The sequence below is a fragment of the Bubalus bubalis genome, chromosome 15 (genome assembly GCF_019923935.1).
Source record: "Bubalus bubalis isolate 160015118507 breed Murrah chromosome 15, NDDB_SH_1, whole genome shotgun sequence".
In the NCBI taxonomy this organism is placed as follows: domain Eukaryota; kingdom Metazoa; phylum Chordata; class Mammalia; order Artiodactyla; family Bovidae; genus Bubalus; species Bubalus bubalis.
This window is the reverse complement of record NC_059171.1, coordinates 77,428,498-77,452,335: the sequence shown is the minus strand read 5'-3', so window position 1 is coordinate 77,452,335 and position 23,838 is coordinate 77,428,498. Positions and strand designations below refer to the sequence as shown.

Here is a 23,838-nt window from a genome sequence, read left to right as displayed (position 1 = left end):
AGTACAGATGGTGGGATAGCATTACCAACTCAGTGGACATGAAATTGGGCAAATTCTGGGAGATAGTAAGAGACAGGGAGGCCTGGAGTGCTGCAGTCTGTGGGGTCACAAAGAGTTGGACATGACTTAGCAACTAAACAATGATGAGTATGCTGCTGCTAAGTCGCTTCAGTCGTGTCCGACTCTGTGCCACCCCATAGACGGCAGCCAACCAGGCTCCCCCGTCCCTGGGATTCTCCAGGCAAAAATACTGGAGTGGGTTGCCATTTCCTTCTCCAATGCATGAAAGTGAAAAGTGAAAGTGAAGTCGCTCAGTCGTGTCTGACTCTTAGCGACCCCATGGACTGCAGCCTTCCAGGCTCCTCCGTCCATGGGATTTTCCAGGCAAGAGTACTGGAGTGGGGTGCCATTGCCTTCTCTGATGATGAGTATAGACCAGCATAAAAATAAGTCAACTGCCCTAGCCTCAGTTAAGAAGTGTTGCAATATTAATGCTGTCACTTTAGTGGCCTTACATTTAACAGTTTGGTCTTGAATGCTAAGGAAAATGCAGCTATGTAAACTGCACAGCAATATTTGAATGCAACGTGGCCGTGGACACAATCCAGATTTTACTTAACATGTGTTAAGATTATTATTGGTCTATAAATGTTGATAGTATTTTATAGAAAGCTCTTCTTCAATTCCTGACACTTTGTCTCTTTATCTATAAAATGAGGATAATAATGACACATCCTTTATAGGATTGATTTAAAAGCTTTAGTTATACTATGACTTCTTATGCAAACACTCTTATTTTGGTTTCTGCAATAGCTATGATCATTCCAATAAAAGCCAGAAGTATTCTGAGCTGGTTTCTTATAGAAGAAAACATTATAAAATAACAGTATTGGTGCAGTGGCCTCCCATTTGCCTTAATAATCTCTCAGAACAGCATGATCTGTTTTCTGCAGAGGCCAAGAGAGAACCAGTGTTTGCTCCAGAGAGGCTGGAATTGTTGGTGGTTAGGAAAGTGGGCTCTGGGATTAGTTACATGTCATTCCAGCCATAGCTGTGACCTGTACCCTCCATGTGACCTTGAGCCAGTCATCCCCCACCTCACTTAGAAATGGCTCTGAATGCTGTGTATCTCAGACAAGGTTTATAAGGAGCCACATGGGTGGTGGTTATATGTTTGCTATCAGGACATAGATTCTTTCTTTCCATGTTGCCCTACTCTGGTCTTCTTTCCTGGTTCCCCATAGAATGAGCTGTGTATAATAGAAAGTCCACCTGAAGTACTAGGGAGAAAGATAAGGAGCCAATTCACACAGGAGACTTCAGAACTCCAAAATAGGAGAGTAATTATTGATGCTGACTCTATGCCGACTTAATTCCAGTGCCAGCTAAAGGAATTTAATACCTTTGATAATTACAGTCACAAAGGCATAGAATTTTACATCTTTAAGAGACTGTAGTGAACCCCTCCAGCATGCTAAGTAGAAACATTTACCATGGTCACCATATCCCAAGGTGCTGAGACTGACCGTCACTTATTCTGCAGATATGTCTGGGTTTCTGATCTGTAAACTAGTCCCTTGGGATGGAAGTATTAATTGCTTGACCCTTAGCACACTACATAATTTACCCAGTGTATCTGATGGCCATTTCACCTTACTTCTGCCATTTTTATTGTCCCTGTTCTTGCTGTCTTATCCTCAGTTGAGATGATGTTGTTTCTGGTGAATTTAGAATAGGACCCAGGGGAAGAACAGAGCAAGGCTGTGCTGCTTTGGAATCCTGGACTTGTCTTTTAGTAATTATGGAACCTCAGGCTATTTACTTAACATCTCTGGGACTGTTCCACTTTTGCACATTTACATCATGATTTCAACTTCCCTGAATGTTTGGAGGGCCAGATGCAATGACTAATGAGAAGCCAGTCATAGAAGAGGGCTAAACATGTGTCTTCCCATCCCCCACTGATGGGCATACCGGCCATGTATTGTCCATTTCTTACATGTCTCTTTGTGCCGGGGAATTGTTTTTTGATCCCTTGGAGGAGGGCATGGCAACCCACTCCAATTCTTGCCTGGAGAATCCTGTGGACAGAGGAGCCCTGAGGTGGGGCTACAGTCCATAGCATCACAAAGAGTTGGACATGACTGAAGCAACTTATCACGCACACACAGCATGATATGTCTGATCCCCCATGATCAGGCTCCAGGCTCTCTGTCCCCAATCATCTCCTGCTTGTTTCTCCTGACTCATTTACCTTAGCAGCAAAGTACTGATTATATTTCCCTGCACTTTATTAATTTGTTCCCTCACTGCCTTTGTTTATGACTGTTCTAGTGCCCTCCCTCATCCCTGGTCTACCCACCTAGCCTTTTGAGATTCAACTGTAGCACTGCTTCTTCCAAGAAGCTTTCCCTGGCTGCTCCTTTCCACACACTCATTGCCTCCTAAGGTTTTGTCTAGTATGCTTGCCATGTTGCGCTACAATTTTGCATTCATGTCCCTGGTTCTTCCAACTTGAGACTCTTTTCTTCCAGGGGGAGGAGGGCAGTGTGTGCTAATGTCTGGAGCTCAAGTGCTTAGGACACTGATAGACACACAGGAAGCACTGAACATAGAGTAATTAGGATCATGATGATAACCCAGATTGAACTGACCCTATTGATGTGCTGAAGACACCCAATGGGACTTCCAACCGTAGTACTTCTAATATAAGGATACAGTTCTCTGAAGTCCAGTGGATCCAGAACAACAGTATATGCATTTGCCCAAATTACTTAATAGGCATTAAGGAAACCTTGAAGATAGTTATGAATTATTCAGAGTCAATATGTCATCTTATCTAATAACCGTGAGTTATTACTTTTTAAACTTTTAAATAAATCTCTTGGTTATATAGAGATTGAAAAAAATTATTAACGAAAATACCACCCCTTCAGTGCATCAGTGGGAGAATTCATATGGAGTTCTTACCAATAATGATTAGAAGACTAATGGGCTGGTGTTTGTTGTACTTTAGGAAAGAAGACAAAGAGCATTTTTCCTTTATCCCCACTCTTGTCCAGTGAGGCCAATTAGCTACTGTCTGAGGTGCTGAAGTTGGTGAGCAGCAAAAGCAGGATTGTAACCCCTCAGTGTTTTCTTAATTTTTGCGGGGTAAAGCAACAAAGTTCCATAGAAATTCATTGAACTTGAAATTACAGAAATGACCTGGGGTCATTTCTTTCCTTTAAAAAACTTTTTGAAGTCTTTTAAAAGCTGCTGTTTAAGATAGGCAGTGTGAATAAAGAAGAAAGAAAACAATAATTGAGAATCAGGAAGGAAAACAATAAACAACAAAGACTGTTGAGGTCTGATTTTCAGCCACACAATTTAGGCTTGTCCCCTGGACCACAATAGAACAGTTGAGCACTCAGGGGCATTAGCTTTGTGCAGTGATTTTCAAGTTTTATTTATTTATTTTTAAACTAAGGACTTCTTTTTCAAATGAATGCCTAGGCAGAGTCCAACATAAAACTGCTGTGAACAGAAAAGCTCTGATGAAGTGGGGGCCTCATCCACCCTTCCCCTTTGCTGCTGCTGTGGTAGCCCCATGACTTCTCAAAATAGCGACTGAAATCCACTAATCTATTCTAACCCTCCAGCCAACACTGACCAACTCTTCTGTTTGTGCCCTGTGTTCCTGAGCACCCCAGGTAATATGACACAGGGAAGAATTAGTGTCATCAAAGGAGATCAGATCTGCTACATGTGGAGGGAAGCTGCTACACAATATCTTATTCCCCCCAACTGAGTGCTGTGCCAATTGGAAAATAAGATGAAATAATAAGACAGATTAGAATTAAAATGAAGATGTGAGATCACTTGGTTTATATATTTGATCAAGGAGGGTCCTAGATCTTGAACTCCAGAATAAACTGCTTACTTAATCAGATACAGCCATGCTAGATAAATGCAGGCCCCCCTTGAAGACCTTCTCATCTACCAGGCTTCCCCCCGGGCTGAGAGTGGACTTGCTACCGAGAGAGGGATAGTCCAAGGAAGAACCTCATTTCTTATCCAGAACTCACCTTTTGCTCAATAAGTGGGTGGAGAGGAGCTGGAAGTATGAAGCTAGTGGATGTCCCTACATCAAGAGTAGAGGAAGAGTGTTCTCATCCACAGCATGTGCCTTTAGGACTTTGATCCATTAGCTCCCCTCAGTGGGATGTTGTGCCATAACCACTGCCCCTTCCACCGGTGATACTCCTTTACAGCACATCTCTTCATTTTCCCTATTGCCCTTCATTTTTTCTAAATTTCCCTTCAGTCAGCTGCATGGATGGAAAGTATGTGAAAGTAGCTGGGATTAGAAGATGAAGAATATTCTGTTCCTGATTTCCAGGAGGGGAGGCAGGGGTACAACCAACTTGCAGAGGGAGAGAAACACAAAACCAAATTTATTCATTTTATGGCTGGAGCCACATAGATCTCCCTGGGATTGTTCAACAGTCATTTGTATGATCATTCAGTCCTGGAGCCATGTGGTGCTGGAGGGCAGAAAGTACATACATGCAAATTGGAGCAGATGCCTAGGTGGGAATATGGCCTAGGCTTGAGACCATGAGTTACTTTCCGCACATCATGTCTGCTTATCTGTCCAAGCCTGGCAACTCTCCTTCACCTTTGCCCCTGCTGAAGGAACCTCTGTGGATTACCAGTAAGAAGGTGATAGGAACGACTTTGAATTTGTGATTTCTATATGTTAACCATTTTTGGTAAGAAATACTTGTAACTCAGCTCATAGCTAGTCACCATGACCCAGTGTGTTGGGACACAAAAATTGGGAACCGTTAACTAAGGTGGCGGCAATGTGTTGTGTGTGTGCTCTATCGCTCAGTCATGTCCGATTCTCTGTGGCCCCATGGACCGTATCCACCAGGTTTCTCTGTCCACGGGGTTACCCAAGCAAGAATACTGGAGCGACTTGCCATTTCCTCCTCTAGAGGATCTTTCTGACCCAGGGATCAAACCCGGGTCTTCTGTGTCTCCTGCATTGGCAGGCAGATTCTTTACCACTTGGGAAGCCCAGCATCAATGTGCTGCTGACAATTAAAAGGGCAGAAAGTTAAAATTGTTTTCCTGGAATTACAGCTAGTTACAAAGTGAAGGCTAGCACAAGGGGGTTTTGATTCCTTTTGAAATCTGTAGAGCTAGTTTCCTTTGAAAATTGAGGCTTTGACTGGAATTAGAAGCTTAACTCTTCTGCCTCCTGGATGTGTGAACACAGACTCTTTCAACTCCCTGAAGCTCAAATCGAAGATTAAATTCAGCATTAAGACTAGGAATGTGTGGTTTCCAGTCTCAGACTGTGTCTGCATTGCTGGTGTGCATTTTGTATGCCATGAGACCTGCAGAAAAGTTATTTGATATTTACCATTCTGGAGTTCAGTTTCCCAATCTATAAAATGGGGTTAAATAATTGTGTTTATTTCATTGGGTTGGCATATGAATTAAATAATTGATACCTATAAAACACTTATTGCCTGACATTTAATAGAGTTAAATAATAAATGTTAGCTGTGTATTAATGATGTTGCAGTTATTATTGTTATTTTTTTATCGGTTAAAACAAAGATAGTGGTGAAAAACTGGCTAAATCACCAAGAAGAGGAATCCAGGGACCAGAAAATAGTACCAGGCACACAGCAGGCATACAATGAACATTTGTTGTTGTGCAGTAGCTAAGTCGTGTCTGACTCTTTGAGACCCCATGGACTGTAGCACACGAGGCTTCCCTGTCCTTCCCTATCTCCTGGAGCTTGCTCAAACTCATGTCTATTGAGTTGGTGACATCATCCAACCATCTCATCCTCTGTCACCCTCTTCTCCTGCCCTCAATCTTGTCTAGCATCAGAGTCTTTTCCAGTGGGTCAGCTTTTCTCATCAAGTGGCCAAAGTATTGGAGCTTCAGCATCAGTATCAGTCCTTCCAGTGAACATTAAGGATTAGGATTGACTGATTTGATCTTGCAGTCCAAAGAACTCTCAAGAGTCTTCTCTAGCACCACAGTTTGAAAGCATCAGTTCTTTAGGTAAGTGTTTCAGGTTCAAAGACATAGCACACCATCTAACCTCAAAGTGTGCATGGAGATTTGGAGAGAGAACTTTACAGAAATAACTGTGGTCTGATGAGGTATGTGTAAGGGACCCAAGAGGAGGGGGTAGTTGGAAAAGCTTCACAAGGGACAGGACATTGATCTGATTCTTTGTGTTGAGTTTCAAGCAGCAAGGGGACGGGGTTTTAAAAGAAGGAATGGCAACTAGCAGGTTCTGGAGTGAAACAAGAGGCCTTGTTGACCCTGGAGTTGTGATTGGGGCTTGAGGCCTTGGATGCCATTCTAAGGGATATGAACTCAGTCTTGTAGACAGTGCACTCACTCGCTCAGTCATGTCTGATTCTTTGCAACCCTATGGAGTGTAGCCTGCCAGGCTTCTCTGCCCGTGGAATTTTTTCAGGCAAGAATACTGGAGTGAGTTGCCATTTACTTCTCCAGGGGATCTTCTCGATCCAGGGATGGAACCTGTGTCTCCTTTGTCTCCCGCATTGGCAGGTGGGTTCTTTACCACTAGTGCCACCTGGGAAGTCAGTGGGGATGCTCTAAACCAACTTGCATTCAGTGGTGCTGCAGATGAAAGGTGGCACCTGGGCAGTGAGAATGATTAGAAGGATGTGGTAGCAATTAAAGTATGCTATAGAGAAGACTCAAGGTAGGCAGAGGCAAGAGTGTCTTCAAACTTTCAAGATTCTTGAGATGAGAGAGGTCTAGAGACTAGAGGAACTCCTTGGTTTCCTATAATGTTGGGCTAGGTGGGTCCATTTACAAAGACCAGAGGGAAGAGAAGGATCAGGTAAGAGGGACAGTAATAAGCTCCTTTTTTTAAAAATTAAATTTTTAATTGGAGGATAATTGCTTTACAATGTGTTGGTTTCTGCTGTAGAACAATGTGAATCAACTATAAGGATACATATGTCCCCTCTGGCTTGAGCTACGTCCTCACCTCCCCCCATCCTACCCCTCTGGGTCATCACAAAGCACCAGGCTGAGCTTCCTGTGCTATAGAGTAGCCTCCCACTAACTATCTACTTTACACATGGTAGTGTATATATGTCAATGCTACTGTCTCAATTTATCCCACCCTCTCCTTGCCCCACTGTGTCCACAAATCTGTTCTCTACATCTGCATCCCTATTCCTGCTCTGCAAATAGGTTCATCAGTACATTTTTCTAGATTCTATTTGTTGTTGTTCAGTTGCTCAGTCATGTCTTTTTGCAACTCCATGGACTGCAGCATGCCAGGCTTACCTGTCCTTCACCATCTCCTGGAGCTTGCTCAAACTCATGTCCATTGACTCAATTATGTCATCCAACCATCTCGTCCTCTGTCGTCCCCTCCCCCTGCCTTCAATCTTTTCCAACATCAGGGTCTTTTCTAATGAATCACTTCTTTATCAAGTGTCTAAAGTATTGGAGCTTTAGCTTCAGCATCAGTCCCTTCAATGTACGTACGTTAATATATGACATTTGTTTTTCTCTTTCTGGCTTACTTCACTCTGTATAACAAGTATTTTAAGATGCCTTTGTGACAATAGGCAAGCTATCCAATCATCAGTTTGAAATAGAGATCTAGAGATCAGGGCAGGGATTAGATGTAGAAATGTAGGTTTGAGAGGCATGCATATAAAGGTCTGACTTGATGGAAAGCTTAGCTATCTTCATTAGGTAATAAATGAAGGACAAAGAAGAACTTCCTAACTAACATTTAACAGATACCTAATATAAAACAGACACTGTACTAAACAATTGAACTTTATTATCCCCACTTTCCATGTTTGGAAACTGACATTTCAGACATTGAAGGACTAACTTAGTCACATGGATAGTATGCAAGCAAGGAATAAACCCTATTTGACTTTGGATTCTGTCTTCCAACCAAACTTTATCCCTGCACAGCTCCCCGAAGACTTCCATTAAGTTAAAGTCCACTTGTAGGTTTCAACCTCCTGGTTGACCATGGAGGTGTGAGCTGCATAACTGATAGATGTGTTTTCAGAGGCCATCAATGGGTGTGTCCTAATTTTAAAATTTCCTTTTGGTGTACCCTGACATTGCACTGAGCCATCATAAAAGCCTGTGTTTTACCCAAATGGTTTTGTTTAATCCTTAACCCTAATAGACCATACTATGATTGCTTACTTTATGTACATGTTGTACAGATGGTCCCATGGGGGTAGGCCCTGGCCAGGAGCACCTTCCATTGTGAGTCTGCACACAGTCTCCTGTTTGGCTCTCCCTGCATGAATCCTGTTGTATTATTTAAGGTTTCCATTCCAGACTGTTGATCAGGAGGACGGCTAAAAGTTCTTCCTTTGTGCTGGGGAGATTGGGCAAGGTTTTCATTCCACTTCTTGCAGTTCTATTAGGGGCATAGGTTCATCCACACTGGCTCTGCAGGCCTGGAGGGTCAGCGAATGGGATTTTCTATGGCAAATCACTCACTTTCCAAACATGCAGTTGAGTACTTATGGAAATACCATTTGTTTTGTTTATAATAATAGGCATATAATATCCAGGCATATTTTATTAGGCTTTCTCTTTGGGTTAGCATTCTGAATTCATATTATCTCAGTAATCGCGTTGAATCAGCCTTCTGAAGATTCTCCAACATTCTCTGTATGTCTCTCTGTATAAGAACATCTGTATAAGATTTGTGTTTAGTCTGAAAAGTAGAACTTAATAATGGACTTTATAGATCCTTTGCCTCATCCTAGGGTCCTGGAGCACTGTCAAAAGGAGGCCTTGGTAATAAGAAAATGCAGTTGTGAGCAGGACTGGAAAATGGAGGGTTTCAGGGCTGTTGGAAGCAAACAAGCTGGGAACTCAGAGCCACGAGATCCGATGCCTTTGTTAATCCTCTGTCGCTTTTATTTCTGCTTAGTCACGGCTGAGGGAGGCACTGCAGGGCTTGTATTCAGCCCTCTGTCACAGTCAAGCAGAACAGCTGTCCTCTGCCAGCATGGTTCCCAGAGGCACACGTGGCAGGTGAGCAAGGACTGCCTTCGCTGAGCCCCTGAACTTGAGAATCCTTCCTGCTGCAGGCAGAAACGCGGAGTGACCTTGTGCAGCTCACTGTATTCTTTGAGCCACAGCTTTTAACCTGCGAAATGGGAATTGGATTTCTATCACTTATTTGGTCTGAGAAGAAAGAACTTCAAGGCATAAGTGATAAAAATAAGTAACAGAGGAATGTCCCAGAACATCTTCCAACATGAGTCTGTCTGTTTTAGAACATACATGCATGTAAGTGCACATAAATATACATCGGTATGTATGCATATGGAAGCTTTATAGAAGAATGTACAAGAAAATTATTCACTCTGGGGAAAAGGAAACTGTATATTGTGCTTCCTTTGGTAATACTGAGATTTTTTTTTTTTACCATATCTGTATTATATTTTGAAAATCAAAGTGAGAATATCTGCCTTATAAGGTGCTTATTAAGGATCCAGTGAGATACAGTGTGATGGGAACATCTAGATGGTTCATGAACAGTGAATTATTTCTTGCTCCACAGACCTGGAAAGTGCAGCACACACGCTCCCTGCTATGCACAAATTTTGCTTGTCTTCCCACAGCTGTTCTGCTTCTGATCTTAATATAATAGAAAGATGAGAAGTAGGAATATACAGATTACCCTGGGCCCCTGGTGACTACAGGTGTCCTACCTGGGTTTTCTGCTTGATGAAATGGAGAAGCCTTTCAATGCCAAAGCTTGTTGAATGCCTTTCTTCAGTTCAAATCAGTAGGGACCTCGTTAGGTAAAGCCAGGGTTAATTTGAGGTGCTGGGGAGTGAAGGACGCTGCTGGGACTTTCCACAGGGAATTCTGTGATGCCCAGTTTCCACTTTTAGACCTGAATTGCTCCCTCCTACTCTGTCAAGGACAATGGTGGCCAACAGCGGGTGGCCAAGTCCCTCTCTGGAGGCTGCTCTGTCTGAGAGAGCTGCTGACCAAGGTCACACCTCCTCCCTGGGTGACCAGTAACAGTCAATGCTTGAGTACAAAGGCCTGGCCAGAGAGATCTGCAGGTCCAGAGCTTCTCCTGGGATTGACTGAGGTCTCTGTGCAGTGGGCTCCTCCCTCTGCCCCACCCCCTTCCCATGGACGTTGCTCTCCAGAGCACAGGCCATGATCTTCCTGCTGGCTAATGTCTGCCATGCAGTCTTTTACCAGGGAATTCAAAAAGCAATTCGAAAGCTTTTGAATTGTGGCACTGGAGAAGACTCTCAAGAATCCCTTGGACTGCAAGGAGATCAAACCAGTCAATTCTAAAGGAAACCGACCCTGAATTTTCACTGGAAGGATTGTTGCTGAAATGCCAATACTTTGGCCACCTGATGTGAAGAGCCAACACATTGGAAAAGACCCTGATGCTGGACAAGATTGAGGGCAAGAAACGGAGGTGACAGAGGATGCGATGGTTGGATGGCATCACCGACTCAGTGGACATGAATATGAGCAAATTCCGGGGGATAGTGAAGGACTGGGAAGCCTGGCATGCTGTAGCTCATGGGATTGAAAAGAGTCAGACATGACTTGGTAACTGAAAAGACAACAACAAGGAATTAACCTAAAACTGACTCAGAGAGAGGTGACGGCAGACCTGACTGAGACTTCCATCCAGGTTTCCTAATTTGTACCACTTTGCATTCCATGACCCAGCAAACATGATGTAGTGATGAGAGCACAAACAAGTGCACCCACCTTCGTGACACCACTGGGAGCAGAGGAAGTTCAGATGGCTGCTCACCCCTATCAGACCTGTCCTGCCCCCACTGCACCGACTCAGCCCTCTTAGAAGGAGGCAAGGGAGGAGACAAAGAGGGCAGGAGGCTGCCTCATGGACAGCATGCAAGTCAACTCACAGGAGCCAAGAGGACGTAGTTCCAACAACATTTTACCTGGAGTTTCACCCAGCAGGGCAGGCTAGGAAGCACGAGATGGTGAAGAGACATTTACTTGCTCCCCTCATAGCCACACAGGCCATAGATTCCTACATCCGTGGAATTCTCCAACTCAGTACTTGGTGTGTGCTAAGTCGCGTCCAACTCTTCATGACCCCATGGACTATAGCCTGCCAGGCTCCTCTGTCCATGGGACTCTCCAGGCAAGAATGCTGGAGTAGGTTGCATTTCCTCCTCCAGGGGATCTTCCTGACCCAGGGATCAAACCCATGTCCCACGTCTCTCACATTGGCACATGGAATCTTTACCACTGGCACCACCTGGGAAGCCCACAGTACTCAGTACCTCTCTTTTTCTGTCCAAACCCATCTCTGAGAATCCTTTCTCTCATTTTTAAGTCCTTCCTGAAATTCATCCGAAGTCAACCTTCTCTGGTGGGGTTGCAAGAAATTCAGAACTGTCCTGGCCCTCCTCCATCATGTCTTGGCCTACAAGTAACTTGTGGACTCAGGCATCTTTTCCTCTTCAGGTAAATGACTTGTAATGTGTAAATATGGGTGTAATGTGTCTTACACCTACAAACACAGTATGGAGCATTCTCAAACTCCATGGTCACACCCACAGCCTCTGACACTTTCAACACTGAGAGCTGAAACTCACTGACTTCTTCCTATTTTACAGCACAGTGTTTTTCTCCTTCTCAGCACTGTGCTCTTCATCCACCAATACAGAGGTCTTTCTAAATGCCTTACCTCCCTGTGAAAAGGAGCCCCCTCTGTCGGTCACATGGCTGCTTCTTACAGTGGCAAGAAAAAGAGTCTTATAAGAGGGGGCGACATTCACTTGTCCCAAACATGTAAGGTCTGTGCCCTCATCATGGTCATCATCATCATCTAATGTTGTTATTACTATCATTATTGTTTTAATTTGAAAATTATAAGACAGAGGCTTGGCCAATTTCAGTGGGTTTCCCATGCAGAAGGGGAGGGAGGAGATTCCAACTCTTTTGCTGGAGTCTTGACCGTCTTCCCCAGTTTTCTCAGGACCAGGCCACAGGGATGGTCCTCAGCTTCTGCTTCTGTTTCCCCCCACAGGGGAGCTTCTACGTGCCCTCTGAGAACTGCATGCAGCATGCTTACAAGTGGCACCGGGAGCTGTGCTTCCTGCTCTTGCAGGCCTACCGGGGACTGCGTGCCTACTTCCTGACCATCCTGAGGGACATCCCCGAGCTGCCGCGCATGGAGCTGGGTAAGGGGCTGGGAACTCGGAACGGGGGAGACTCAGCCCAGCAGCTGACCCTCCGCCCTCAGGCGTCAGCACGCTCTTGTAAATGTCAGGACGAGGCAGGAGCACAGTAGCAAGCACTGTTTCAGGTAGGTTTGGTTTGGTTTTTGTTTTGGTGTTTTGGCATTTTACATCATTCTAGCAGGAGGGCATCGCAGGCATGCCAATGCAGGATGAAAAGGCACATGTGCCTCTAGTCATCATGTTCATTTACTCATTCATTCATTCATCCACCAAGTTATTAAATTTATTAAACTTGTATTAAACATCTACCCTGGGTACATAATGTGAAGCTGCTTTCTAAGGGAGAATGCCGGTTTGCAGCCTTTTTCTTAATGAGGCTGTAGCTATGGGATTGCAACTTACAAGAGTGTAAAACAGTCCAAGAAATACCTAAATGTATGTTTAATGGGTGATTAGAGAAAGCTCTCAGTAGTCATCATCTTTGGCTTTCCAGGGATGACTTGCTTCTTGTACATCACCAGACATCATGATCATTGGGCCCCCTCCCTCTTGACTGACGGATGGTGGGACTGCAGCTCAGAGAGGTGAAATGACCACTCAGGGTCATGCAGCCACGTGTGGCAGGATGGGGCAGGAGCACAGAGGTGCTGTGCTTGGGGCAGCCTTTTATATCAGGTCACACTCATTCACAGCAGGCAGTGGGTTACTGTTCTGCTCGAAGTCCCCTAAAGAGGCCCGTTGTCCTTAGAACAGAAGCCAGGCCCTCAACCTGGTGCCTGCTTAGTCGCTTCGGTCGTGTCTGACTCTCTGCAACCCCATGGACCATGGCCTGCCAGGCTTCTCTGCCCATGGGATTCTCCAGGCAAGAACAATGGAGTGCGTTGCCATTTCCTTCTCCGACTCAGCCTGCTATTCACGGTTAATAACAGCCTTGCTGTGGGGAACCTCAGCGTCTCTCCCTGAGCCCTGAGATCTCACCTTTGGAGCGAGTCATAGATTTGGTGGGATCAGTGGCCTTGTGTGTGTCTGTTATTACACTGAACACGCCACACAACAATCCTGTATGTGCATATTTCTCTTCCCCACTAGACTGGGGGTCTTTGAGGGCAGAAGCGGGATCTGAGCCCAGACCCCTCACACCGAGCGCTTGGTGTGCACAATGAAGGAGTAGTTGCAGCGTTGCTGTTGCCTTGACCTCTGGCGCCCTCTTACCACCTGGGTTTTGTCAGCTCTAAGGCCCTCTTTTGAAAAAAATTGTATTTGGCAACACCGCGTGGGATAAGGGATCTTTGTTCTTTGACCAGGGATTGAACCTGTCTTCCCTGCACTGGGAGCACAGAGTCTTCTTAACTGCCGGACTGCCAAGGAAGTCCCTCTGATGCCCTCTTTGAAGCACATGATCTTGGAGTTGAAATTTCTCAGGTCAGATGCGCTCAAAGGAGACCCACACAGCTCAGAGCCAGTTTAGCTCAGACAGAAAGTGAAGCCAGTGTCCTTGTAGTTGGCTTCTTGCTTCAACTTTTTTTTTAAACCAAAAAAAGAACTGAATTTATTTGTTCATTCACTCACTCACCATATTTTTATTGAATGTTTACTGTACCAGGCATTGTGCCAGACCCCGAGTGCACAGCCACGGACACTAACCAAAGCCTGTTCTGCCTCGTGTGGGGCTGAGGGCAGCTGCCAGGTAGGCAGGTGTGTGCCCACCCGTGAGGACCGTCGGAGCTGAAGGTTTCCTTGCACTCACCTTTTCAACGATGCTTTAAGTAAAACTCAGGCAGCAGCCACCCGCAAGGTCTTACCACAGCCGCATGGAACTAGAGAGAGTTCAAACACAGGCAAAACTGTGAAGCCACAAATGGCCAGAGTCCACCCAGTTCCAACTGAGAAGACGGCAAGGTTACAGGCTCCTCTACTGCCTGCGTGGAAGGTCGTGATGAGGTGGTGGTGCTGAGCAGGAGGCTAGGCTCTGCCATCCCATGTTCCTGGACTTCTAAACATCTACCTGTGTGAAGGAGATCTAGATCTAGGTCCCAGATGTCAGGACCCAGATGTGTGTGTGTGTGTGTGTGTGTGTGCCCATGCACACATACCACAAAAGCACAGCAGAATGTGGGATTGCTTTGGACCACACAAAGTGAACTTGGGGATCTTCTGTTTCTCAGAAATGCATCACATGGAACATGTTGACTTTAACCCAGGGTGACATCACATGGCTTCAAATCATGCTTTTTATAAACAGGATCTTTTAGACACAAGAGATGACAGGAGTCCACAGAGCCTGTATTTTTTTCTGTGACGTCAATGCTGACTTGAAATCTGTGCTTCTTACCTTCCATTAGCAATTCCACAGATCATTATGTGTCTGTTTCATTGTGTTTTTTTTTCTTTTTTCTTTCTAGAGTCACTTGCTGTTGAAGAAACACTCTCTCAGCTGTGCTCAGAGCTGCAGGTAATCAGGGAGCCAACTCCTTGGTTCTGAACAGCAGTAGTTATATGGGGCGGCATTGCTTGCTTGGTGTAGAGATCAGAGATGAAAAGACATGACTGGTAACCTCCTGTTACATCTTCAACTGAAGAAACACTCTCACATCCCACTGCCCTAAATCTCTGGGTCTCTTAGACATCTATTGTGTGCCCGGCCATGTGCTAGATATTTTGAAAAACACCAAACAGGTTAACAGGCCTTGGTTTCCCTGACATTTACACTATTTATTGGGCTTCCCCAGTGGCTCAGTGGTAAAGAATTTGCCTGCAATGCAGGAGCCACAGGAGATGTGAGTTTCATCTCTGGGTCAGGAAGATCCCTTGGAGGAGGGCATGGCAACCGCTTCAGTCGTGTCCAACTCTGTGCGACCCCATAGACGGCAGCCCACCAGGCTCCCCCATCCCTGGGATTCTCCAGGCAAGAACACTGGAGTGGGTTGCCATTTCCTTCTCCAGTGCATGAAAGTGAAAAGTGAAAGTGAAGTTGCTCAGTTGTGTCCAACTCTTAGTGACCCCATGGACTGTAGCCCACCAGGCTTCTCCATCTATAGCAATTCCAACTTCTGGATATTTATTCAAAGGAAATGAAATCACGAAGAGATATCTGCACCCCCATGTTCATTGTAACATTATGTTCCCAAGACATGGGAATACCCTGAGTGTCAACCGGAATGCATAAAGAAGATGTACTGTGTCTAAGTGCAGTGGAATATTATACAGCCATAAAGAGAATGAAATCATTATATTTGTGACAACATGGATGAAACTTGATGGCATGATGCTGAGTGAAATAAGTCATTTAGAAAAAGACAAATGCTGTATTATCTCATTTATATGTGGAATCTTAAAAAAAAAGCTCATAGGAAAAGAGACCACATTGGTGGTTGCCAGGGGCAGGGGTGTGTGGAGGTGAGGGAAGCAAGTGAAAGTGGTCAAAAGGTATAAACCTTGCATTATAAGTAACTTCTGGGGCTGTAATATACAGTATGGTGATTATAGCTAACACCTCTGTATTATACATTCAAATTTACCAGGAGAGTAGATCTTAGAAGTGCTCATCAAAAGAAAGACTATTTTAGCTCTGTGAGGTGATAGGTGTATTAAATAACTTTATTGTGGCAGTCGTGTTGTTACCAACTAGGGTTCTTGGTCTTCTTTATCAATAGAAATTGATCAGGGGCCAAACAGGGAATTCAGGCAAGGCTTTACTGGGGTCCCCATTGCAGTAGGAGGGAGTGAGAACAAGTAATAGGTTCCCTTGCTTGCTCACTCCCCGAGGTGGGGGCGTGCTGGTTCTTTATATGGGGTGAGGGTAGAGTGTGTCCAGGGCCAGGGGCAGGGCTTAAGTGCTGTGTCCACCCCTTAGGAGGCGTCTTGTGCAGGGGGCATGCTTTTGCTCCAGGCTCTTCAAAACTGGCAGTTGGTTTTGGTCTGTTTGCATCTTTTGCCCAGAATTTGTTTCAAGTGCCCGTGCACCCAGTTATGTGTAGTCTCGCAGTTTCTTTGTGTTTGTCGCTGGAGGAGAGGGGTGTCCAGATGCAGGCACTGCAGCACTGCAGCAGAGGCTCCCAGGTCGCAGCCTGTGCCGGGGTCACGGTCTGTGGATACGTCATCATGCTGTGCACCTGAAACGCACACGTGCCCCAGGTGCTGCCCCCACGGCAGCCCCGCGAGTGCCTGGGGTCGGGGGGACACAGGTGTGTCCCCATTCATTTTGCACAGAGAAGCATGCTGGTCCCTGAACCACTAAGGGGTGGACCTGGGGCCTGAACCCAAGGCCATCTGGGAGCCACTGAAGTATTGATGCATCTGGTCCCCGCATGGTTCAGGCAACAACTCAGGCTGCTAGACATATTTCACGAAAAGCCAGCGGGTTGCCTGCCTGCTTTGGCATGGAGCCCACACACTGCAGGGAAATGGCCCCTGGTTTTGAGTGATGGTATTGCCGCAGACTTTAATCTGGTTCAGAGTAACCAGATTAGCTTCAGGATGGGAGGCAGCTAGGTGTCAGGGAGCAAAAAGGAGAGTTGGGGTATGCACTGGGTTGCTCTGTGGTTTGCTAAAGGGCTGGCCCGCTGCTGAGAGTGAAAGAAGCAGAGCTGCCTCCCCAGAACCTTCCGAAAAGGCACATCACTGTCCACAGGGTGTTTAGAGGCAGGGCATTGCCACCAAGTGGTCAACCAAGCACATGGTCACGAAAGCATCCGTCTCAAGGGTGGACTCCAAAGTGGAAACTGTTTCGGGTGATTTAAGACAATTTGAAAACATAGAGGTCTACAGTCAAGGAGCAATTCACCTGCACTTTTTTTAAAATTTACTTTTATTTTTTGACTGTGCCACGCAGCATGTAGGATCTTAGTTCCCCAACCATGGATTGAGCCTGTTACCCCTGCGATGGATCCGTGGGTTCTTAACCGCTGGACTGCCAGGGGCGTCTCTGCTCTTTTACTCTATGCGAATCTTATTCACATTTCTTAAGCACCTACTATGTGCCGGCTACTCTGTTGGGAATACAACAAGCACGAAGATGGCAGAGAGCTTCCCAGGACTAACAGCCCACAGGAGGCAGGAGCTGTCACTGCTGGACTGGGAGCATAAGATGGGCGGCAGGGCTGTAGGAGCACAGGCGGCTCTCAGTGAGGTCAGGAGAGAGGCAGAGAGGGACTGCCGTGCAAAACCAGGGCAAGACTGGACCTGATGGAGTGCCATGATGTGGTTGGGACCCGGGATGGCTTCAGGGGGTGCATTTGAAGTCGGCTGTGGGAGGCTGGGCTGGAAAGGTGAGTTGGAGCATCTGGTCAGGGTCCCTGCTGTGCAGTGTGCTTTAAGAAAGGACAGGTTGTGCTCTCTGTAACCGATGGAAAGGTTCTAGTGAAACTCAGCCACGTGCTTCGGTACAGCAGGCAGGGTCAGATCACACAGTGTCTACCAGACAGCAGTTGAAAATTCCTGATGTTTGGGTCCTACCTTCAGAGATAAGCCCAAACCATGTGATTCAGCTTGGGGCTTCAGGTGGTGCTGGTGGTAAAGAACCTGCCTGCCAGTGCAAGAGACTTAGGAACTGTGGGTTCGATACTTGGGTTGGGAAGATCCCTTGGAGGAGGGCATGGCAACCGACTCCAGTATTCTTGCCTGGAGAATCCCATGGACAGAGGAGCCTGGCAGGCTATGGTCCAAAGGGTTGCAAAGAATCAGACGCAACTGAAGCGACTTAGCAGATGATTCAGTTTGCAGCCAGGACTGAGGCCCATGACAAGAGAACACGGCTAACTCAGGGGAGATAAAGCAGGCTTTCTCCACCTGACTCCTGCTTACCTTGAAGATGCAATGCTACCATCGTCTCCTCCAGGAAACCTTCCATGACTTTTTTACAGTACTCAGGATCCATTTCTTTCATAGCACTTTGTAGGTTTAACTATGGAGATAGATAGCTATCATGTGCCTCTTCCAGGACTAGAAGTATGTGTCTTTGGCTCCCCAGAGCTCAGCATCCTCCAAGCTCACAACAGACATCAGTAAACCCCTCAAAGGGGTTAGGGGTGGGGACGCGATTGAGCAAAGGAGCTTGTCTGGGCCCAAGTGAAAAGCGTGAGGGCAGTCGCAAGGTGGAGCGGTTGTGTTTTGCAGGCAACTTCCCCCTGAAATGTCACTGGGTCCAAGATGCCTCATTGTTAGCAGGAAGGGCTTCTCTTTTTCTTGCCAGAGAGACCCTTCCACACCCATCATCTGTAATTGAACAGGCTCAGGCCTCCGTGAGGGTAGGAAAGTCCTCTTGTGGCTTAATTAGAGGCTTTCTTAATCTTATCTGAAGCCATTTCTGTCATCAACTAGGGGAAAAAATAATTCTCCCAAAGACACATTTAATGAATGGCTTTGCCTTACCTCTCTGGTGGCTGAGCTCAGAATTCATGCTGCGTTTGCCAGTATTGCTGAAATGGAGGGTGCGGAGGGCTGGAGTGTTGGGATAAGAAGCCCAGTGAGGGAAGTTCAGTTGCTGAGGCCCAGGTGCCTCTCAACAGATGCAGAATCACCCTTTTACTCAGAAAAGAGCTGCTGAGTTTTCATCATCCATCAGCCGCGGAGAAGATACTGAGAATATTGAAAAGGATAAACCTCAGCATGCAGGCCAAGCCGGGCACTGAGCAATACCTGGCAAGTGGTGCCCTGAGAGTGGTCTGTGCAAAGCCAAGTAGACTTCAAGGAGAGGAGGGCTAGTCTTACACTTGAAACACAGTAGCAGTTTCAAAAGAACCATCAGAAAAAAGGCAGACTGATGTGTGTATATGTATGGCTGATGCATTTTGCCATACAGTTGAAAGTAACACAACATTATAAAGCAGTTCTAACAAAAGTTAATTTGAAAAGAAAGAAACAAGGCAAATTGCATTGGTTCTGGAAACAGTTCCCTAGTGGAGAACAGACAAGTCCAAAGTGGTGAAGAGAAGAGGAAAGGCGATTGGAAGATGGGAGGAGACCTTCCAAGGAGAAGTGCAAGCCGATCAAAGGTCTGGTGCTTGCAAAGAGCTGTGTGTTCAGGTTGATGTGGCTGGAGCCATGGGTAGCCCCAGGCCAGAGGTACAGCTGGGAACATGATCAGGGCAAAAAAGTGTCTTGTGCTGATACAGGAGCTTGGTGTCCATTAGTGAGGGTAACAGGTTGGAGAATTTAAAGATAAGCCATGAGTAGTCCATCTAAAAGCTTTACTCTCCAGCCTGGAGGTTTTCCAGTGGCTGACCATGTCCCCCACCCTCCCAGTCCTTCCTTTTCTGACCCTTAACACTTTGGGCTATGGGTTATGGGCCTGAATCAAGACTGAACATCCTGTTTTCTTCCTGACTCCCAACAGAACCAGTGATGGAAGCAATGCTTCCATGAGAAGAAAGTAAGTGTCATTCTTTCGTTTTGGAGTTTTGCACCTCATGTCTTCATCAAAGACATATCTTTCCTCTTGGAAGAAGCAGCTTAGAAACGCTACAGTTGAATGATGCGTTGTGTCTGGAAGCTAGTCATTAATTACAAAGCTTCGATATCCCAAAATTAAAGACCCTTACTGGGTGTCAGATTTCTTCTTCTCTGTTTTTCTTGCTCTCAGATGCTTTGCTCCACCCTCTATGCATTATGCTAGTGTCAGCTGTTAGTCCAAGAAGAGTGAAGAGAACTTGCAGCGTTTCAGGCTAGGCTTTTGGACCTCATTATGCCCAATAAACAGTTATTTGCTTTGCACCTTCATTTTGCAGATGAGAGACTGAGGCACACAGCAAAGAAGGAGCTCAGAGATGAGTTTGAAATGGCCATGGTTATGTATCTTTGCATCATCTTCCAGGGCAGATAGATCCCTAAACTTTTTTTATTTTCAATGTTCTTGAGTTCATGTTTAACCATATCTTAAGGATAAGGATACTATACACATTTGTATTGAAGTATTGTTGAATTATAATATTACATGGGTTTCAGGTGTACAACATAATCTTTGATATTTTATAGATTATACTAAATTTAAAGCTATTCTAAAGTATTGGCTATACTCTTCATGGTAAACTCACCTTCCTACCTCCTGCACTGGATGAGGCTCTCTGTAGGCAGAGACACTCTCTTATTCATCTTTGTGTCCCCATGTATTCTAAGCATGAGCCTGGGTCATGGGAGATGCACTTTAAATTATTGGTAGATAAATGATGAAGCCTAGGATTCAGTGTTAGGCTTGGACCACTGGTTCTCTGGCTGTCCTCAGAGATGTAATCTCTCTTCTTACCTCTCCAGAATAAAAGTCGCCCCCAAGCAGGTGGCTCTCCTAGCTTTAAACTGAAGTTAGCCCGAGGTTCCTCCAATAGCTCTAGGCCCTTTCTAGGCTGAGTCCTTCAAACTTTCATTAAGGCAGTCTTGGATTCTCCTTAGGAAATGTGAAGTCATGGCAGCAAGATGGCGCTGGGTCTGTGGAGCCCACCCATGTGGAAATCACCTAGTGAGTTTGATGCGGTCTGTGAGGTTATAAAGACTTTATCGTTTCTCAGGGGATGTTTTCCAGCACCTACTCTGGAAAGGCAGCATGGTGCCCTGTCTTTGTCGGGGGATGATCTTACAGCTTAATCCCAGCTTTGTGTGACTTTGGGCATGCTCTATTTAATTCTTTCATTTTATTTTTGTGTAAAATGATGGTTACAATAATTATAACAAAGGTTCATTGTAGAGATTAAGTAGTTCATGTATATATTTAAAAAGACACTTCGTATTTTACTTACCAAGTAGGAACTATTAATAATTGGAAGATATCATGATGGCTGATACTGAGTTCAGAACATACTGGGCTATAGAGGAGAGTCTGGAGAAAGAGAGGGATTCATCACAAGCAGAGAAGCCAGCAAAGGCTTCAGAGGAAGATGGCAGTGGCTGCGTGGAGCAGAGGTCCTTCACTGCACCATTTTGCCTCCCCAGATGTTGAATAACCCAGAGAAGATAGCTGAGCAGATAAGTAAGGATCTCGCCTGGCTGGCCTCCCACCTGATGGCCCTGTGGACCCAGTTCCTGGACACAGTGACGCTGCACTCCCAAGTGACCACTTATCTCACCCAGGAGCATCACACCTTGCGGGTAAGGGGTCAAACAGTGTAAGTTCTGTAGTCACTTGGCAGAGATATCTCAAGGAAGCTTTTCAACAGTTGGTTCATCGGGCAGAATAAAAGTCAGGATTGGCTGCTGTCAACCCAAGTGCTAGTCCTGACCCACCATGAACTTGCAGAGAAACTTTGTGAACTTCCTTTGGTTCTCAGTTCTTTGCTCTGAAAGTTGCTCAGTCATGTCCGACTCTTTGCAACTCCATGGACTCTACAGTCCATGGAATTCTCCCAAGCCAGAATACTGGAGTGTGAGTAGCCTTTCCCTACTCCAGGGGATCTTCCCGACTCAAGAATCAAACAAGGGTATCTCCTGCATTGCAGGCAGATTCTTTACCAACTGAGCCACAAGGGAAGCCCATTTGCTCTAGGGAAGTTCTTTGCTCTACTGTTCATTAAGTACCAGCCTTGGCTACCAAGTGATGGTGAGCTGATCTTAAAGGATATGATGAAGTGCTTTGAAAGTATTTTGAGGAAGTGTCTTCACATGTCATCCATTGTTCTTAAGGCTATTTTTTTTTTTTTTTTTGGCCACCAGGTGGAAGTGCACAGGGGGTGGGGACTCATGCATAATAAAAGATGTTGGTTTTCTCATTTCCAGCAAGAGGACAAATAGCTGAGTCTCCGGACACACTTACATGACTGATTTTGCAAATTCTAATTCGTCTGCATTTATTTATGGCCTGTGTTTTCAAGTGTCTTTTATTCTAGTAGAAGAAATAAGACCTAAATTAAAAAAAATGACAGAATGCAAAACAAGAGCAGATCAATAAACATGTGTTCAATTGTGTCCATAAATCAGGTTTGTGTTAAGAACTAGAAATGAGAGAGGGCATCTGTGGAGGATAGAAAGGTGTTTCAGAACCTCTGGGTTGTGGGCTCAACTCTCTTCTTATTAATATATGTTACTTCCCTCATTGAGCCTTAATTTCCTTTTAGAAAATGAAGGCCAAACCCACCCAGTGAGTCACGCTGTTTATATTGTTTTATTCTTCAGGTCCGAAGGTTTTCTGAGGCCTTCTTTTATATGGAGCACCAAAAACTTGCAGTCCTGACTTTTCAGGAAAACCTGTAAGTAACCAATGGCATGTCCACATCACACCGTGAGCACCAAGGACATCCTTGTTCAAAATGAGCTCTTCCCTTCATCCCTGATAGTGAAGGAGAGAGTCTGCCCATCTCTTTACATTCAGGTGCATTTTCTATGAAGGCAAGAGCCAGACAGATTGCAGAGGTTGGAGCTGGCAGGTATCATGATGGTTCTGTAGACAGATTCAAGACTTCCTAGGTCCCTAAAGACATCTGTGCTGAGTCCTCTTTGCAAAATGAATTAGAAGCAGGTGGTATGGCCACAAGCTATGTCAGGAAAAAAAAAAAACCCCACAGAATTCACCTGAGACTTTATAGCAGCTATGAAATGCATTGAGCATAAGAATTAATACTGAACTACCTAATTAGGAGGATAGATGGAAAAAAATGTAAAAATACTCAGAAAAGTCAGAGGGTTGACCGAAGAGGAGATCATTGTCTCTTGTTATAGATTTCCCTGGTGTGCAGACTCAGTGCTTCCTGTTTCCTCCAAGATGTTTGGTCTTGGCTACACAAGTTTATAGGTTTCTTTCTGTTTCTGAATAGTATGTTTGTCTCCAAAATAAATTTGGATGGAATAATGTTTGAGATGCCCTAGTAAATCCAGCAGGAAAAACACTGAAATTCATCTGTCACTTAGGACAGACCTGAAGATCTTTTCACTTTCATCTTTTTTACACCTGTAAAACCCATATGTAGTCATGTGTGGATGTGAGAGTTAGACCATAAAGATGTCTGAGTGCCAAAGAATTGATGCTTTCAAACTATGGTGTTGGAGAAGATTCTTGTGAGTCTCTTGGACTGCAGTGAGATCAAACCAGTCAATCCTAAAGAAAATCAACCCTGCATATTCATTGGAAGGATGGATGTTGAAGCTGAAGCTCCAATACTTTGGCTACCTGATGCGAAGAACCAACTCATTGGAAAAGACCCTGATGCTGGGAGGGATTGGGGGCAGGAGGAGAAGGGGACGACAGAGGATGAGATGGTTGGATGGCATCACCAACACAATGGGCATGAGTTTGAGCAAGTTCTGGGAGATGGTGAAGGACAGGAAAGCTTGGTGTGCTACAGTCCATGAGGTAGCAAAGATTCAGACACAACTGAGCAACTGAAGAACAACCTGTATGTCAATATAATATGGCTAAAGCATTACTTAGAGGTTAGGAATGTTTTGGCCAAAGTGATAAAATACCACTTTTCTAAGGGTGTAGCATTTGAGCAGAGACTGGGATTATACTAGAACTTGAGGTCTGGGAGTTGGTGATGGACAGGAAGACCTGGTGTGCTGCAATCCATGGGGTCACAAAGAGTCAGACACAGCTGAGCAACTGAACTGAATTGGGGTTATAATAAGTCATGTCCTGATATGAGAGAAGACGGTTGAGTCAGAGGGGATAGC

The 23,838-nt window shown here is 45.3% G+C and overlaps 1 protein-coding gene across 3 annotated transcripts in view; it reads left to right on the top strand.

Annotated features, from left to right (window-relative positions):
* Window positions 1-23,838, top strand: part of FAM135B (family with sequence similarity 135 member B) — a 256,633-nt gene that overhangs the window by 209,105 nt on the left and 23,690 nt on the right. For all 3 annotated transcript variants that reach the window (XM_006053410.4, XM_044928866.2, XM_044928867.2), the window contains exons 8-11: window positions 12,096-12,249; window positions 14,652-14,701; window positions 21,169-21,324; window positions 22,345-22,418. In XM_006053410.4, the coding sequence (XP_006053472.4) occupies window positions 12,096-12,249; window positions 14,652-14,701; window positions 21,169-21,324; window positions 22,345-22,418 (434 nt within the window). The remainder of the gene's footprint in view (window positions 1-12,095; window positions 12,250-14,651; window positions 14,702-21,168; window positions 21,325-22,344; window positions 22,419-23,838) is intronic.